The sequence below is a fragment of the Halichoeres trimaculatus genome, unplaced genomic scaffold (genome assembly GCF_033239565.1).
Source record: "Halichoeres trimaculatus isolate MK-OKI-2021-1 unplaced genomic scaffold, fHalTri1.1 fHalTri1_scaffold_18, whole genome shotgun sequence".
Taxonomy (NCBI): domain Eukaryota; kingdom Metazoa; phylum Chordata; class Actinopteri; order Labriformes; family Labridae; genus Halichoeres; species Halichoeres trimaculatus.
The window spans coordinates 1,560,216-1,579,202 of record NW_027437196.1 but is presented as its reverse complement, the minus strand read 5'-3'; the positions used below and the strand labels follow the sequence as shown (position 1 = coordinate 1,579,202).

At 38.2% G+C, this 18,987-nt stretch overlaps 1 protein-coding gene across 5 annotated transcripts in view; it reads right to left on the bottom strand.

Moving 5' to 3' along the window:
- Nucleotides 1-18,987, bottom strand: part of dpp6a (dipeptidyl-peptidase 6a) — a 329,725-nt gene that overhangs the window by 27,138 nt on the left and 283,600 nt on the right. For all 5 annotated transcript variants that reach the window (XM_074693088.1, XM_074693089.1, XM_074693090.1 and 2 more), the window contains 5 exons: nucleotides 16,329-16,423; nucleotides 15,841-15,915; nucleotides 13,264-13,316; nucleotides 10,608-10,689; nucleotides 4,173-4,293 (listed from right to left, as the gene is read on the bottom strand). In XM_074693088.1, coding sequence (XP_074549189.1) covers nucleotides 4,173-4,293; nucleotides 10,608-10,689; nucleotides 13,264-13,316; nucleotides 15,841-15,915; nucleotides 16,329-16,423 — 426 coding nt within the window. The remainder of the gene's footprint in view (nucleotides 1-4,172; nucleotides 4,294-10,607; nucleotides 10,690-13,263; nucleotides 13,317-15,840; nucleotides 15,916-16,328; nucleotides 16,424-18,987) is intronic.

Here is an 18,987-nt window from a genome sequence, read left to right as displayed (position 1 = left end):
ATGAAATGTTGGTTTTTCTTAATAAGGCAAATCAAATGTTCAAAAACTGTGTTTTTTAAAACTCAATGATCTTTAAAGCTACATGATATCACTGCAGAACATAACCATAACAACATTATGTTGAAAGTTAAATGAATACATGACGTTAAGTGACTGTGAGTGAGGAGGAAACAGATCAGATATGAGACCCTGATGTATGTTACGTGATGCATGGAGAGGGCACAGGCTGTCTGTGCTTAACCGCATGGACCGGCTGTCTGTGCTCCACTCTAAACACTGCCCAGGTATTGATAATTAAAAATAACCTGAAAAAAATTATATTAAATTCAAATCAAGAAATAAACAAATTAATAAAAACATGGTCCGTATCATGTTAAGCACAGAAAGCCAGTCTGTGCCACTTAATGCAGATAGCCTATCCATGCCGTGTCCAGCACAGACAGCAGCTCTGTACCATGTGCAGCACACAAAATCAGTCCATGCCACATCAAGTACGACAGACTGTCTGTGCCATGTTAAAAATAGATAGCCTGTGTCATGTGTGACACAGACAGCTGGTCTGTACCACCTGTAACACAGATGACCATTCTGTGCCACATTATGCACAGCAGACAGTCTGTGCCATGTTTCACACAGATAGCCTGTCTATGCCACATCTAGCACAGACAGCTGCTCTGTAAGATGTGCAGCATAGACAACCAGTCCATACCACATCAAGTACAGCAGACAGTCTGTGCCATGTTAAACACAGATAGCCGGTCTGTGTCACTTCCAGCACAGACAGCTGGTCTGTACCACCTGTAACACAGATAACCATTTTCTGCAAAATCATGCATAGCAGACAGTCTGCGCCAAGTTAAACACAGATAGCCGGTCCATGCCACTTGTAGCACAGACAGCTGCTCTGTAAGATGTGCAGCATGCACAACCAGTTCATGCCACATAACGTATGGTAGACAGTCTGTGCCATGATAAACACAGGTAGCTGGTCAGTGCCATGTGTCACACAGACAGCTGGTTTGTGCCACTTGTAGCACAGATGACCATTCTGTGCCACATTTAACACAGGTGACCATCATGCACAGCAGACAGTCTGTGCCATGTTCAACACAGATAGACGGTCCATGCCATGTCTAGCACAGACAGCTGCTCTGTACCATGTGTAGCATACACAACCAGTTTATACCACACCAAGTACGGCAGACAGTCTGTGCCACGTGTAGCACAGATAGCTGGTCTGTGCCACTTATAGCACAGATGACCATTCTGTGCTACATCATGCACAGTCTGTGCCATGTTTAACACATACAGCTGGTCCTTGCCACTTGTTGCACAGACGGCTGGTCTGTGTAATATGCAGCACAGATAGCCACTCCTCGCCACATCTAGCACAGTGGACAGTCTGTGCCATATTAAACACAGACAGCCAGTTGGTGCCACGTGTAGCACAGACAGCAGGTCCATATGATGTATATAGGGCATCCACTGTGTTTCCTCCTCACGTACAGTTACAAAATACCATCAAATCAAATCAAAAATTATTTTGCTAAAAACTTTTTCTTGTAAATATAAAGCAGCAGCATCTTGAAGTTTGGTTACAGAAATTATTTAATTAAAAAGTAGGTTAACTTTAAATCAATTTGTCTATACTTAGATTTATAGAAAGTGATGATCTGAAATAAACAGTTAAGAATCTTTGTGTGTTTTCAGTGAGATGGTTATTCCCGTTTTAACCTCCTGTGTTTTTTAGCCTTGACATCTCTGACTGTTACCCCAATCCAATCAAACCTTGTTAAGTTTTCAGTCAAAGTTTAAAGTGTTAGTAATTTAAAACAACTAAGTAACAGAATATGAAGAACATCACTGTTTCCTTCCTCAGGGTGTTGGAGTAAGATGGGGAATAAAAACAGAGCTGGATATGAAAGGAAGTGTGTGAATTACCTCCAGCAGATCATAAATATGAGTCAGGGGTCAGACGCTGTAATAATGCTCTGATTAATGTTTCACAGGCTCAGGATGGATATTGCTTTTGAAGAATGACCACGGCTCCGGACGTCGGCCTGCCTAATGCAGAGATAAGAGGAGCTGTGGGCTGATGATACTGAATAAAAAGAGAACAGATCTGAGGAGAAAACCGCCTCACAGCTCTCATCCTGGTACGCTGATGACCTCTGATAACCTTTGTGTCAGCGCATAAATCCACAGAGACCTCCGAGGTAGCAGCTCTGACATTATCCAACACAAGCGTTTTGTTTTATGGCGTTTGGAAGGATCTTACTCTCCATTTCTACCAGCTCCCGTCTGCCTGCCGCTCCGTTATTAAAACTCTGTTCCACTGGAGCGGAGAGTTCACCCAGCGCGGCAGATAGAAATTCATTAGCTGAATGCTAACACACCACCAATCCTCCTTGTTTTTAACTGCGAGGCACACAGGTGAGCTTTGATCGTCGGCGCCGACGCTCGCAGAGCACCCTGACATCTGTAGGAGAGTGTGTACAACACACACCAGCGCTGAATTAATGCAAATCAAGCCATGTAGAACATTTATTCATTTACAGCGCCGTGTAAAGCAGAGGCAAATTGACAGATTTTCCATTTTTAATTTACCTGAAGGAAATCAAGAGGTACACGCTGAAAATACTAATGAGGGAAGGCAGAGTGTGTGAAGTCAGAGCGGCTCGTACGTCTGACGGCGCAGAGTCTGGATCAGAGGAACGGGACAGAAAGAAGACGACTTTTTACTTTTCATCTGGATCATCAAAGCTTAAACCAACAGTTTTCAATCTTTTTAACTAAAACAAGTTCAGATTGATCAAAGATCCCTTTTACTCTCCTGTCCATACCTGCAGCGGTTAGCTTAGCTTCCAGAAAAGACTGGGAACGAGAAAACAGCAGAAGAGTTTTAAAAAAGAGACATTTCTGTTACGTTGTGTTAATCGTCAAAACTCTGCTCTTGACAGTGGGCTCGATCTTACCTCCTTTATCTGTTGTTGTTTAATTTTTTCCATTCTCTCATTGTTTTTTTTTATCTATTTTTTTACAGATGTTTTTCTGTATCTGGTGGTGATTCTTTGCCTATTTTATATTTCTATAATTTTTCCTGAAATTTTTCTTTTACTTGTCCTCTTTTATTTTTTTTTACTTTTTGTTTTTATAATGTAAAGCACTAAGAAACATTTTTTTTGAAATGCTAAATAAATAAAGTTTATCATCATCATTATTATTTTTAATCTCATTATTATCATTATTATTATTATTATTATTATTATTATTATTATTATTATTATTATTATTATAACTATTATTATTATTATTATTATTATTATTATTGTTATTATTATTAATTTGTTGTTATTATTATTTATTTATTATTGTTATTATTTTATTATTTATTTTTATTTATTAAAACCACCAAACTTTTTGTGTCTTCAGTGATATTTTTACTACTTCCTCTCCTGTGTTTGTCTGGAGATCCTACATGTAACCATGGCTGCATTGTTTACATGTGAAATCAGCTGTTAGCAGCCTGTAGCATGTCAATGCTAACTGGTGCTAGACCGGATGTTTCCCCACAAGGTGAGGAGAAGGAGGTGAGGACGACGTGCTGGTTCGACCTGTCCTTCCATCCATCGTTATTGGGAACGTAAGATCTATCTCCATTAAGATGGACGAGCTAGCTGGCTATTCACAGACATGGCTAACAGAGCTAACACCAGACACCATTTACACATTTAATCAGCTCATAGTTCAAAGGATTAAAGCAACATGGATGATTAAAGCTCATGTCTTGAGTTTTCTGTTGTTGGTTCTGGCGCCCCCTGTGGACAAACAGATGCCTCTTAATTCGTCGACATCATTGTACTCGTATTACTCGACAGAGAATCTCCTCCTGTCGTCTCTACCGGCCAAACATTTCACTCACTGTGAATGTTTGTAGTAGACAATGTGAAAAACGTCTCTTCATTCAGAACCGTGACAGTCGCTGACCGTCTGATCTGACCTCTCCTCCTCTTTAGTGGTTTCAGGCTACAAAGTTTATGAAATAGTGATTGCAACTGCTTGTTGTTGGTCATGTCAGTCTGTTGTACTCCCTTTTTTATTCCCCAAACTTTTCAAAATTGATATTTGGACTCATAATAAGCCAAGTTTCCTTCATGAAGTTTGCGCCTCACCTTCGTACAGCCAATCACTGAGCCCGTTGAAGATGACGCCCTCCTTTCCTGTAGACACCAGACGGATGGAGCGGCTCTCCACTGTGGATCGATAGTAGATGTTGTTCTCAAAGATGAAGATCTGCAAAAACCAGAAGAGATATATCAATGAAAGTTGGAGAAAGAACATCTCGAGGCAGACAGAAACCGTGATTAGCGTTTGTTTCTGCAGAGATGACCTTCAGAGTTCAGCTCTTTGACTGACAGCTGAAAGGCTTTTCTTTAAATTGAATAACTTTAAACATCATTGTCACTCCCAACACAGACACAGTGAAACCTGGGGTGAGTTTGGTATTTAAACAAAAAGGTTTGACCCCCAGAGACCGACCTGGGTGAGGGAGAAGTCAGGCTATCGCTGCTGAGATAAACCCAGGGTCAAACCGCACAAAGCGCTGAGCTTTTGAAGCGCTCCCACACAAAGAGATGACCAATAACAGCATTTATGTCTCAGGAAGAAGAAAGTTTAAAAAAAAAAAGGACAAAGTCAAAAGAAGTCTCCCATTTCTGATAAGAAGGCGAAACCTTGGGACCAGATTTGGACTCTGCAGCCCCCTCCACAGGCCTGGAGGGCCTGGGAGATAACTGAAGGTCAAGTCTTTCATTACAGAGAATAATAGATCATCAGCGCCCAGGGAGAGCGTGGCAGGGCGGGTCTCCTCTCAGGGCTGGAGTTTGAAATGTTAGCGCCTGACGCCACACTGAAATCAATCCCAGGCTGTTACAGAAAAGAGTTCGCTCAGTGTCTCAAGGATTATGGGATATCTCGGCCTCGAGCTGGTATCAGCGTATCAGTTTCTGGATGATTCTCTGAAAAATATTCACTCTGAGGAGGCTAAATGAAGGGCAGGGGCTGTGATACTGGAAGCAGACTTCTTAGTGTGGAGGAAAAAGGGTCAACACCACAAAGAAAACAAGGACACATGAACGTAGCTTCATTCAGCGTGTTTCTATCTCTGACTTCCTCTCTGAGCGCCGAGGCTTGGAGCAGCAGCTCTGCTCCTCTTTGGGGCTAACACAGATCTGTCACAGTCCTCCTCTGGAGAGGACTAGGCTGCGGGCCCAGGTGGTTTGGTGTCACTTTGGAGCAGAGTCCCTGTATAGAAGCTAATCTAGGCCACGGCGCAGGGAGAGGACCTGGCCCCGTTCTCTGAAGGAAGGTACGGCGCTGCCAGGGGACGGCTGCCATCCACGTTTATCCTCAGTCAGAGTTTTAAAGAGGATTCACAAACTTTGCCTCCTCAGACAGGATGTAGCAGGCTAGCTAGGCTACGCTCAGTGTTCAGTGTTATCAAACTGATGTTAAGTTAAACATAAAGACTCGAGGAATACTTTCTAACATATCAAAAACTCTGGTTTATGACTTTAATCTGCTGTAGCTTGTATCATGAAACAGCTAGCTAACATTTTTCATTCTCATACAACAGGCTAAGCCATTTTAACATGCTTATCTAAGGTATTTTTATTCCCATTTTGCTAGGTAGCATGTCTTCACTTCTAATGTATATTCACAAGCTCTGCTGTTGTTAGCATTTTGTGTGGTATAGCTTAAGTTGTGAACGCTAACACACTACGCTAAGCTGATCTCTTGTGTTCTCAATTTTTGGGTTGGTGACATTTTGGGCTAGCTAGCTAGTTAACTAGCCAATTGATCTTGAGGTTTAATGAGATTACACTTCAGTTAGCATGAGTCTAAAGGTGTCTCTTGATAATAAGTTTGACAATTTAGCCTGCTAGCTTTTTGGTATACAGTTTCAGATATGTGAGCTGTTAGCATAATGTGCGTTGTAGCTAAATTTGTTAATGCCAACAGTGGTTTCAACAACTTAAGAGGCTAAACTTTTATTTATTTGCATTTTTAGCTTTGGGTTGGTGCCATTTTGAGTTAGCCAGCTAACTAGCTAATTGTTCTTAACTCATTACTAATGGTTCATGAAATAAAGCTTCAGTTAGCATGAGTCTAAGGGTGTCTCTTGATAATAAGTTTGACCATTTTAGCTTGCTAGCTATTTTGTATTCAGTTTCAGATAAATGAGCTGTTTGCATTATGTGTTGTGTAGCTAAAATTGTTTATGCTAACACTGGTTTCAACAAATTAACAGGCTCAAATTCAATTTTATTTTTATTTTTTATTTTTTTGTATTTCCAGCTATGGGTTGGTGATATTTGAGCTAGCCAGCTAAAAAGGTTTATTGAGATAAAGCTTCAGTTAGCATGAGGCTAAAGATATCTCTTAGTTCAACCATTTTAACTTGCTAGCTATTTTGTATTCAGTTTCAGATATGTGAGTTGTTTACGTCATGTGCTGTGCAGCTAAAATCATTTATGCTAACACTAGTTTCAAAAGGTTAACAGGCTGAGCTTTTATGTTTTTTTGTTTGTTTTTAGCTTTGGGTTGGTGATATTTGAGCTAGCCAACTAAATGCTAATTGTTTTTCAGGGTTTAATAAGAATAAGCTTTAATTTGAATTTCATACAAACAAAAATCATTTTAGGTATTTAGGTGTAGGTTACCTTCAATTAACTCTTAGCTAGCTAGCTAATTTGACTCCTAAGCTATGTGTTTGGTGCTATTTGGCTAATGTTTACATTCCAAATCAATGAAGCAAAGCATGTGAAGTTGGTAAGTATCATTGTTAGCTTGATAGCATCTAGTTTAACCCTGTAAAGCCTAGCTCATGAAAAAATGTCCAGAAAATTCTATTTTTTTGGGAACTGAGATGTTAATTAACACTTTTAACAGAATCCAAAACATATTTTTTGCATCACGTTTGAAAAATTGGGCAGTTTTGGCAACTTTTTTAAATTAAGTTTTTAGTATCTATGCTTTATTTCAATGCTGAAAATACTTATTTCAAAATGAATAACAATTTACTTTCTTACTTTTTTACCAACTGCAACTTTTTGAAAATTAGCAATAAGGACCAAAATACAACTTCAGCTGCCTGTAGTGTCATGCTACTCCTCAAGGGGGCAGCGTTCCTTTTTTAAAATAATTTTTTAAGGAAACTGTTTCTTGTGTTGAAGAGATAGAAGTCTTTGAAACTTAAATATCACACGTTGGGTAACATGGGGCTAAGAGGCTGCAGTGCTAGCATCACAAAGCCATTAGCATCACTGCACACTCTTCTGAGGGAAGCTTCTGTAACAAACTCTGGAGTCAGACAGATGTTAGCGTTAGCCTGACAGGCTGTGAAAAGCAAAATGTTACTGCTGAACATTTCTCTTCTTTGGGGATTTGGAAAAAAAACGTCTTCTCTTTAAATCTTCTGCAACACTTGACGAGTATTTCATCAGACTCTCGCCGACACGAGGCTAAAGTGACAGATTGTGTCTCTTTCACACACAGCTTCTCTCACTGTGGTGTAATAAAACACAAACGTCTGACTCTGGGGACGCTTTGATTTTGAATGTTAGACAGCCGCGTGTTGAGGATTGGATGCACAGGAAAGAAACTCTGGGAAAAATAAGAAACAGACTCTTTGCGTTGATTTTCTTGCATGGAAAGTTGTGTTTCCTGCTGTAAATATGAGCGTGTTTGTCCTCATCCTCAGCTGAAATACAAAGTGGATTTAATTAAGCACACAGGAGGCCTTGGAGGATAACAGGTGGGCTGATTTACGTCTGTTAAGTGTTGAAACGACACACGTGCTCGCCTGTTTCAGCTGATAGACATCTCCAAACTTTAACCTCCACCTCTCCAACAGAGGACGCCCGAACCTTCAGGGAAACCAGCTGCTCACTTTCAACATAATTTGCTTGATGGAAGTGAAACCACTTCATGACTAATGGCGGGAAACTTCAGGCTATATCAATCCAGCGACAGTGTTAATTAATCCACCGACGAGATAGCAGGTAATTAATAGCATTGTGCTGCTGGATGTTATCGCTAACAGCGTCTGCCCTGCACACCCAGCAACTGAGGCTCATTAATGTTATTACAAGTTGGGCTGCGCGGCGATGACGGAGGGGGAAAATGACTCATCTTGGAAGACTTGGGCCATTGCTTCTTGTGATTCAAACAACGGCGTTTAATTTGAGATTTGTTTACGAGGAAACAGTGATTCATTAAAACCATCTGCATCCTGGGAAATAAGAGTTTGAGGAAGTGTTTGTGAGGAGAAAATACAACCTGTAAAACAAAGTCACACGTGAAAATGAAATGAAGGTAACGTGGGTTTGGGAGCTCATCAATCAGCTGTAACCACCGCGTGAATGAAATGTCACCACTCTGACTTTAACCTCAGGTATGACAAACTGATATTCACTGAGCTGTTTCAGGTTAATTTCCTGAAATATATGACTCTGTAATTGGGCGGAGAGCACTTGAATGCATCGTTAGTTTCATTCTATCCAAGGTTCAACGCACCGTTCACAGGCAGCGACCTTCAGAGGATTTGACATCTGCATAAAAACTGACGTTAACATCTGCAGGAGCAGGAGAGGAAAAGTAACCTTGAAGCTGCTCTGATTTTTTCCATGTTTACAACAACTCACGCTGCAGTTTATCTTAATTCAAAGGAATGATCTGGTGTCTTTCAACTCAGTTTTTTATTTCCCACATAAATCTTTTTCTTATTCTCCTCAACCTGTGTCTCCTTGTAGCTTTAAAAACATATTATTGAAATAAATAATTTTTATTTGATGATTAAAGACTAATCTGGAGGAAAATACAGATTTTAATTCTGTGTGGATGGATTCATTTAACTGACAACGTGGTGGATTAATATACATGATTGATATGTGGCAAAACATTAGTATCAACAAAAAAATGAGGAGTTGAGCAGTAACATCTGATGTTATCAAATAAAGTTTTTTTTTTTTTTAATTTGAAATGTATGCAAATGTATTAAATTCCAATTCTTTTTCAATTTTGTAAATTTTGATATTTTGAATTTAAAACTTATTTGAAATTTATGTAAGCTTATCAAATTTATATATTTTGAAGAAATGCAAGTTTAAACATTTTCTAAATTAAAATTTCAAAAAATTTGCCATTTTTTTTGAAAAATGGCAAAATCAAAAGAAAAACAAAAATTTGCCATTTTTTTAAAAAATTGCAAAATTAGACAAAAATAAAAAAATTTCTAAAAAAAATTGCCAAAACTGAAAAGAAAAAAAAAAGAAAATTTGCCCATATTAAAAAATGACCAAATTGAAAAAAAACTCCAAGATTTCAAAATATTTCAAAAATTAGAAAGGAAACAATCCAGAAGATTTGCAAAATAAAAAAAATCCAAAATTGACAAATAAAAACACAATCAAAAATAAAAATCAGAAAAAAAATTCAATAATTTGCCAAATTTCTTAAATTGCCAAAATTGAAAAAAAAAAAATCTAAAATTTGCCAAAATTTCAAATATTGCCAAAATTAGAAAAATTCAAAAACTTTGTCAAAATTTCAAAAACTGCCCAAATTAAAAAGAAAATTTTAAAAAGTTTGCTTTAACTAAAAGAACTGAAATTGTGATTTTTTTTTTTAAGTTTTAAATTTCTTACATTTTTACATTTATGCAATACTTACAACTTTGTGGGTCACTACAGGTTGGCAATTTGGTTGCCTGTCCCAGTTTCAGTCAAAGGAAACACCACAAAATGTGTCCCACACTGACCTGAACCTCTTAGTGGGAGGGGGAACAGTGATATGCGACCCTGTGGTGCATTGGACAGTTGCATGTGGCACTGCTGGGCCCACAACAAGCTAAGTGGTAAAAACACATCAGCTGGTCTGATGGTGTATAAGATTTTAGAAGTGTAGAGAAGATGACGAACGGTAAACCGTGCATCTAGCGTTCACGTCAAAGAAACACATCAGTTTTTGATGCAGAAGATTGAGCTCCAGCTGCACAGACTCTAGGGTTAAATGTTGAACAGCTTCCATCACAGGAAGAATTTTGGCTTCACTGTTGTACAGCAGTGAGGCGTGGAGGCATGTCGTCCATGTGTTAATACGACTTCTGTTCAGAGTGATATTTAGAGCTCTGTTTGATGCAGTCAGTGACAGGTGGATGTATCATAAAGACACTCGCCTCAGGAGTTCATGTTGATCAAACCACAGCTAACGGAGTTTGAGCATGAATGCTAATGTGTTTGCAAAGAAACGTCTCTATTTCCTGCACCAAACAGCCCCCTCTCCTCAAAAAAAAAAAAAAAGATCCTCTGATTGTCTCTGAAAATGCTTAATCCAGGATTAAAGCGCAAAAACACAATTACCTTTCACACTCACCTGCTCAGGACGATTATTTATTCCTTCACTGGCGTCATAAAAACTGCCGAAGAAGGAAGCACTTTGCACATAATTAGCACCTGGCTACCTGTGAGTGTTGGCCTTTAAACACAGGTTTGGATGTTAATCTGAAACAGCACAGGTCAGCGTGCAGAGACTGATGGAGTCCTTACCAGCTGCTGTCCCTGCGGCCCCCAGCCGGCGTACTGCAGCTGAGCGTTTCGCACCTCTGGAGGGTTCAGGTTCCACGTCTCCCTGAGGCGCGCACACACACACACACACACACAGGAGGAAACAAAGCAATCAGATAACAGAGCAGACACGGTGACTGTGTGCCTGCAGCGAGGCTTCAGATTGAGGAGCTGTGACTAAAATCTGAGAACGAAGATGCTGAAGAGTTTCCATAAACACCAGCTCTCTCAAACAGAGTCACCTCCTGATTAAAGGTGAAGCTGCAGCATCAGAGGAGCTGCTGCGAGCGTCTCCGTCTGAGGATGAGGATGAATGAGGTCATCAGCTGAGAGGGGCTATCTGACTCTGGACCACTGGGTGGCAGCACACAAATGGATTTAAGATCAGAGTTACTCAGCACTAACGTAAAGACTCTGACCTGAAGAGGGAGAGACTCTCAGAGGAAATAAACGAGACGTCTCTGTATGAGTTAACATGAATTACATGAATGTGCTGCTGATCTGTGGCAGAAGTAATCAGGGACATTTTTGTTCCTTCAGGTCATTTTTGGACTCCATTTCTGGACAGAATTTGGGTTATGTTACTCCACATAGGATGATACTTTATAACAATTTTTTGTTTTCCATAAAAAACCTTAAAATATGTCTCTCAATTTTTTCCAAGGTCAACAAAACACTGGGGTCAAATCAACAACCACTTGAAGACATCAGAGGACACAAGTGTCTTCTAACAAAAACTTCTAAGAAGAAAAAAAAAGAAAAGAATTTTTTTTTTCTTTTTTTGCTCAAATCTTTCAATTAACTCTAGTTCTGATTAAAAAAATACTAAATAAAATAAAATATTTATTTTTCTTATTTTATTGCTTTAAATTCTCATTCTTTTGCAAGGTGTCACAGTTTTTATGAAAAATACACACAGAAACTTATCATTATTATTTTTTTTTTATTAAATGTTGAAGGGCTGGGGCTTTGTTACAATCAGATTAAAATATAAGTAATCATATTGTTTTTTTTAAGCATGTTTTTTTTTTTTTTTTTTTTTTTTTTTTTTTTTGCAGTGTCAGATTCTTCATTCATTACACTTTCAGGTTAATAGAGGACAAAATGTCCTTCACCAAAAACTGCAATAGAAACACAGTGAAGTAATATTTTTATCTCTTTTTTCCTCATATCTTTCAATCAACTTCAGTCCTTTTTAAAAAAAAAAAAAAAAATTATTTTTTTCCAGATGGTATCACGCAAAAATTTGGAAAAGGTTATTTATAAAATTTATTTTGGCAAATTATTTATCTATTTATTTATATCTATATCTATTTATTTATTATTATTTATTATTATTTGTCTCATATCTTTCAATCAACTTCCAAAATTTGGAAAAAATTATTTATAAAATTTATTTTGGCACATTATTTATTTATTCATTTACATTTATATTTATTATTACTATTTCTATTTTTATATTTATCTATATATAATTCTATTTATCAATTATTATTATTATTATTTATATTTATATATTTATCTATTATTAATTATCATACATGTTTATATATTATAATTTACCTCATATCTTTCAATCAACTTTGGTCCTTTTTTTTTTATTATTATTATTATATGTATTTTTTTTTTTTTTCCAGATGGGATCACGCAAAAATTAGGAAAAGGTTATTTATTAAATTTATTTTGGCACATTATTTATTTATTTATTTATTTATATTTATTATTATTATTTATATTTTTATATTTTTATATTTACCTTTATATAATTCCATTTATCAATTATTTTTATTATTTCTATTTATATATTATCTATTTATGATTAATGATTATACATGTTTAATTTAAAAAAAAAAACAGTGACTTTACGTAAACTTACTGGCATTTAAAGGGTTGAAAAAATGAAAATAAATGAACATTCAGATTTTATGATTGGGACTCAAATCAAATGAAAGGTTTCAGGAAAAAAAAAAAGAAAAAAAATCTGTTATGTTTTTACCTCAGTTTTTGGTAGAGGACATTTTCGTCGTCTGATGTCTTCAAAGAGTCATAAATCAAAGGGACCCACACAGGTTAAACTTCCTGTCATTAAAATGTTCATTAACACTTATCCAACAACCCAGGAGGACAAACTTTAGCTTAATGTGTAGATTTGAAAAAGTTTAACTATAACTTTTCAGCTGAAGGACACATTAAACACAAACATTAAATCTGCAGTGAACATCCCTCTCTGATAAAGTTTTACATAATTATCATGATTATTATTTTTATTATTATTATCAAGTGTTTTGAAGAGCATGAACCAGCTCTGCAGCAGTCAGAGTTTGACCTCGGTGACTACACAGCATTGAACAACGTTAAAAAAATTAATTGCTTTGAAAGCTCGTTGTTTGTGTTTCTGAACATGTTAGATTTAGATAACCTCTGCACGCTGACGTCAAACACCTTTTCTCTGCACAGAGACTGACTGAGGGGGATCAGGAGTTAACAAAGGAGCTGGAGTCAGAGGAGCTCTGTGGGAGGCGCAGGAGAACAGATGGGGATGAGAGGTTTCAGCGTGTGAGGAGAAGGACAGGTGAGATATTACAGGATAATGAAACAGGAGGATGGATGGAAGAATGCAGCGCGCTCGCCTACTTACGGGGTCTCCAGGCTGCAGATGATGTAGAAGGCTGTGTAGGAAAACTGGTACACCTGGAAGCAGAGGCAGATGGAGAGGAGTCAGGCTCACCTTGACGTCTTAATCGTTAAACCACTGAATGTCAACTTCACTTTTAAAACTAACTTTAAAAAATGAAGGAAAAAAACATTTTGATTTGATTTCACAGGAAAAAGATGGATGACACAACAGCTTCACAAAAGTGAGGCCAACATAAGCATATCTCTGTAAGAAAAGGTCATAAAACACAGTCTTTTAGTCTTAATTTTGTCCCTCTGGGGCCTCCTTAATGTCGTTATATGATTTACAGCTAAACCAGGAAGTGAATCTGAAATCTGCATAAACTGAATAATAAAAACGTGGAGCATTTTTCTCCATTTGCGGTAACGACTCTTTCCTCTTTTTCCTCGACGTCTCATCTTTTGTGTGCTGTGATTTCAGCGTCGACCGACGAAGCCAGCGCCAGACGTAAAGAATGGTTTGTGTATACATTATTATGCAAACAGCGTTGGTGATGAGCATTCGTGAACCAATAACCACGTTACACAGACGAGGAGCGTGTGTTCTGCTACAGCGAGCGTGCGGCGGGAATGGCCGTCATCGATCAGGGCTAATGGAGGTTTGGGGGAAACAACGGATGCAAACACATGAACTACAACCCACCAGGAGCAGACTCTGCACGGTGAGGCACAAAGAATTCGATCAACCTACAGAGGGCACTGATGATTAAAGACACTGACACTAAATCAAATCCTGTATTAACATTTAGTTGAACTAAATCTTCCTCCCATCTGTCAATAAAGCCTGCCACCGCTCTACTTCACCTCCTACAACATCAACAGCCCACCAACTTTCCATGCACCTGTGGCTAACCTCAAGTTTTACAGCCCTGGGAAGATAACTACATCTACAAAAAGACTCATCTGGAAGAAAATACTGATTTTAATTCTGTGTGGATGGATTCACTTAACCGACAACGTGCTGGATTACTATACATGGATGATATGTGGGAAGACGTTAGCAAAAAGAAATTATGAATTGAGGAAAGAAGAAGAAACTTGGCAAATTTTGATTTTTTTTTTTTAATTTAAACTTAAAAATGTTTTAAAATTCTTTTTTTTTTAGTTTTTGATATTTAATAAACTTTTTCAAGTATATTCAATTTTCAAAAAAAAAATGCAGATTTATATGACGTTTTTTTAATTTGTTAAACTCTTTTTTTCTTTTTTCTTTTTACAATTTTGAAATTTTGACTTTTTGATATTTTGCATTATAACTGAATAACACTTTTAATTTTTTATCATTTTTTTTTATTTCAGATTTTTTTTTTAATGTCAATTTTTTTTGAAAGTTTTCTTTCAATTTTTTTGGTAAAGCTTTCTTTTTTAAAAAAAAGTTTTTCAAAGTTTTCTTTTTTTAATTTCAGAATTTTTTGAATGTTTTTGAATTTTTTTAAAATTTTGAAAAGTTTTCTACTTCATTTTTTTTTTTTTTTACAATTTTTGTCATTTTTTTTATTTTTAAATCTGTGAAATTTTGCATTTTTTAAGCTCACCTTTTTTTGTATTTATAACTTTTTATTCTTTTTTAAAAAATATTTGCGTACTATTCAATTTAAAAAGCAAAGACATCACCTGTTCAATTTATTAAATAATAAAAAAAAAACCTCTCACAAAAATAAATGTTCATTTGATTTTAAATATGTATAGAATTTTATACACTTTAGTGTCTTTATTGTGAAGACAAAGTAGATTTTGTTGCTCCTGAATGACTTTAATCCAGATGAGCTGAATCAAAAATGCTCCTATGAAAGTAAAGGCTGAAAACTCCTGATCATGAGTTTGTCCAATCAGACGCACAGCTTAGCTCACATGACTGATGGGCGCCCTATAGCTGTTAGAAAGGAGGCTCAAAGCCTGCGTCATATCCAACATGGCCTCTGCCAATGATTGGCTTCATTACTCTGCATCAGGAACAGACTGGTGACATCACAGAGAGTCTATGGAGCAGGCTCATGGCTGACTTCATAATTACGGCAAGGTTCCAAACAACTTAAAGTATTGTTATAACCACTTTGAGACACTAGATGGCCTACTTCAATCAATAACATATTTTTAAAGAAGTCATGTGACTTGTGATTTTTTCTTCCAAGAATTTATGTTTGATAAATTGGATTCTACTGTGATACAGATCGGTTTGTTGCTAGTGGACGTGACATGAATATGGTCAACACTCTTTCTTCCTCCTGTGAGCCTCGTCTTCCTCCCTACAGGCCGGCATGCCGCTGAGGGGTTTGTTTGTGTTCCTGCCTCCCTCGCTACAGTTCCACTCGGCTGCGCTGGCCCCGCCGCCGTGTCTGACAGGCAGCGGAGTGCGACAGGCTTTCACACCCCGCGGTGATTATTTCCCTCCTCTCCCTCCTCCCTCTATCTCTCCTGCCCGGGCTGTACTCTGAGCTTTACCCACCCCGCACCGCACACCCCCTCCAGCAGAGGCGTCTGACATATTTATCTGTCAGGTCGTTAATTCAAAAAACAAGCAAACAAATGAGGAGCTCACCGGTGCGACGTTGTAGGCCAGCAGCACATGCTTCATGTCGGGGGACACCTCGTACTTGCTGGCTTTGTACATTTCCTGCGTGGAAAAATCAGACGAAGGAGACAGAGAGATGAGAGCTGAAACCATGCGTGGTGTTTTTTTCATTAAACTACTCCTTAAATGACTGCGTTTGACAGATTGCTCGCCTCCTGGAGCAAATGGGAGCTGCATTAATCTCTGCACCAGGGCTTGGTGATTTGATGGCAGACATAATGTTGTGTGTCGTCACCCGAGCCGCTGCAGCGCTGACGCTACATCTCAGGGTTTTTACTATGCAGCTCCAATCTCAGAGCAAAAAACGGATCATTTGATTCGCTCTGTAAAAAAAGCTCTGGGTGCTCTGATATGCTGACACACAAAGAAAAGCTTTAATTTACTTCCACAGCGGGCATGGTCACTTCTTCAAGTTTTCTGATTGGTGGAAAGTCAGAGAGAAGCAGAAAACTTACAAACTTCTTGTTATGCACCAGAACCGTCTTCTCATCTGTTTCCACGTTGAGCTTGACGACGTCGCCGTCGCGGCTGCGGTACAGCAGCTCATTACCTGCAGGAGGAGACGGAAAAGAAACAGATTTTTATTTCACATACTCCCAAAAGCGTCCCTGTTAAAAGTCACCCCTGAAAATAAAACAAAAACCTTCCAAGAGGGAAAAAAAAAGACTGAAACGTCTTTACGACCCAATATACTCAAATTCCTCCTGTGGGTCGGACAAATGGGAAGACAAACCCACTATCCTTTACAGGCAGAGCACAAGAGAGCGATAATTAAGCTTCAACATAAAAATCCTGCAGAAACTCGACTCTGAAGAAATGTTGCTCGACAAAAACAAGACGAGAGGAGTGAAAGATCATCGAGCACCGCTGAGAAAGTCGTGAATCTCTTGAAGTTGATGTCCATTAAACGCATCGTTGGTTTGTTTTGCTGCGTTTTTCTCCCTAACAGGAAGAAGAAACCTTTTAATAAACAGCGTGGTGTCAAAAAGAAGAAGAATACCCTCAGAAATGTTACAAAGCAGAGGCTTGAAGGATGAAAACGAGGAATATTTAATGTTTATGAGGTTATTAGTTTTCTTCAGCTCTGACAACATAATTACATTTTCAGGGATGTCTCAGTTTATTACCTTTTTATTATCAGAGGAATATTAATGAGGATTCTTTGAAGGTTTTAATTATGTTTCAGTCACCTCGAAAGCACAACACGACCGCCATCGATCACTCCGAGCTCAAACGTTTGTTACAGCGTCCAATGAAAACACAGGAGAGCGGCGCAGGGACGAGATCACAGCTGTGACGACGTTAATCAAACTTCGTTAGCGTCTGATACAGAGACGGATTTATTCACGGGCCTCAAACACCAAGGTCTGATCAAAACTCCGCCTCCAACAGAGGCTAGCCAATCAGAGGGGAGTGGGTGTTTGGGGAGTGGGGAGCCTTAAAGAGACAGCAGCAAAAGGGAAAGTGGAAAGAAAGGGTAGTAGCCCCGTTTTTAAGGAAACAGGAAGTGCGGACTCCATAAAAGAAACAGGAAGTTGTTACCAACAGAGCACAGAGCTAGCCCTGAGATGTGTTTTCAGAATTGGTAGCACATAGCTTTCTGTCGCATCCTGTTTAGCCTGGTGCCTTGCTTAGCATGTAGCTTGATTTAGCCTGTAGCTTACCTGACTCGCTGATTGTAGCATTTGGTTTAGTTTAGCTTAACATTTAGCATTCAGCTTAACATGTAGCTTGGTAAGACTATGGCTTGGCTCACTTGCTTGCTAATTGTAGCTCATGGTTAAGTTTAGCTTAGCATTTTGAATTCAAATAAACTTGAAATGAGGCTTAGCTGACTTGCATATTATAGCATATGGTTTAGTTTGTTTAGCATGTAGCATTCAGCTCAGCACATAGCTTGGTTAAGCCCATAGCTTACTTGGCTAGCTAAGTGCGGCACATGTTTGAGCACAGCTTAGCATTTATCATTCAGCTTTGCATATAGCTTGGTTAGCCTAAAGTTTACCTGATTTACTTGTTGATGCACATGGTTGAGTTCAGCTTAGCATTTAGCATTCAGTTAAGCATATAGCTTGGTTAGCCTAAAGCTTACCTGATTTGCTAATTGTAGCTCATGGTTAAGTACAGCTTAGCATTTATCATTCTGCTTAGCATATAGCTTGGTTAGATTAAAGCCTAGCTGACTTGCTAGGCTTCTTGCTTGCTACAAGCTTGGTTAGCCTAAAGCTAACCAAGCTTGTAGATGCACATGGTTGGGTTCAGCATAGCACATAATTTGGTTTAGCCGATAGCTTATCTGACTCGCATACTATCGCACCTGGTTTAGTTTAGCAAATCATTTAGTAATCAGCTTAGCACGTAGCTTGGTTTAGCCTATAGCTTACTCGACTTGCTTATTGTAGTAAGTGGTTGTGTTTAGCTTTGCATTTAGCTTAGCATAAAGCTTTGTTTAGCCCATAGCTTACTTGACTTGCTCATTGAAGTACATGGTTGAGTTCTGCTTAGCATTTATCATTCAGTTTAGCATCATGCTTGGTTAGCCCAAAGCTTGCCCAACTTGCTTAACATGTTTACCATGAGCTTGACATGTATCATTCAGCTTAGCATATAGCTTGGTTTGCTTTAAGCTTACCAAAATTGCTTATTGAAGCACATGGTTGAGTTTAGCATTTGGCATTCAGCTTAGCATAAAGCTAGGTTTAGCCCATAGCTTATATGACTTGCTTATTCTAGCACATGGTTGTGTTTAGCACTTTTGCATTTAGCTTAGCATAGTTTGCTTTGTATGTTAAAAGTCAAGTTTTTATTTAGTACAAAAGTTATTTTAGCAGCTTAACCTGTGCATCATTTCGTGTTGCTGTAATTTTTCACTCTAAATTCAACTAATGATGAATAAACAAATATCAGCCGAGCACCATACCCCTCTTTAATGCCAATAAAAACATGAAAACATTAGTGAAAATGTTGTGATTTTATTTAATCACAGTTTGTGTAATGACTCCTCTGGCCAGCAGGGGGAGTTGAGAGTTCAGCTCTGCCTCTGCTGTTTTAGTATCATCGTCCTTTAGGGGCAGCGAGGATCGTCCTGACCACTGGTCCTTAACACATCAGCAG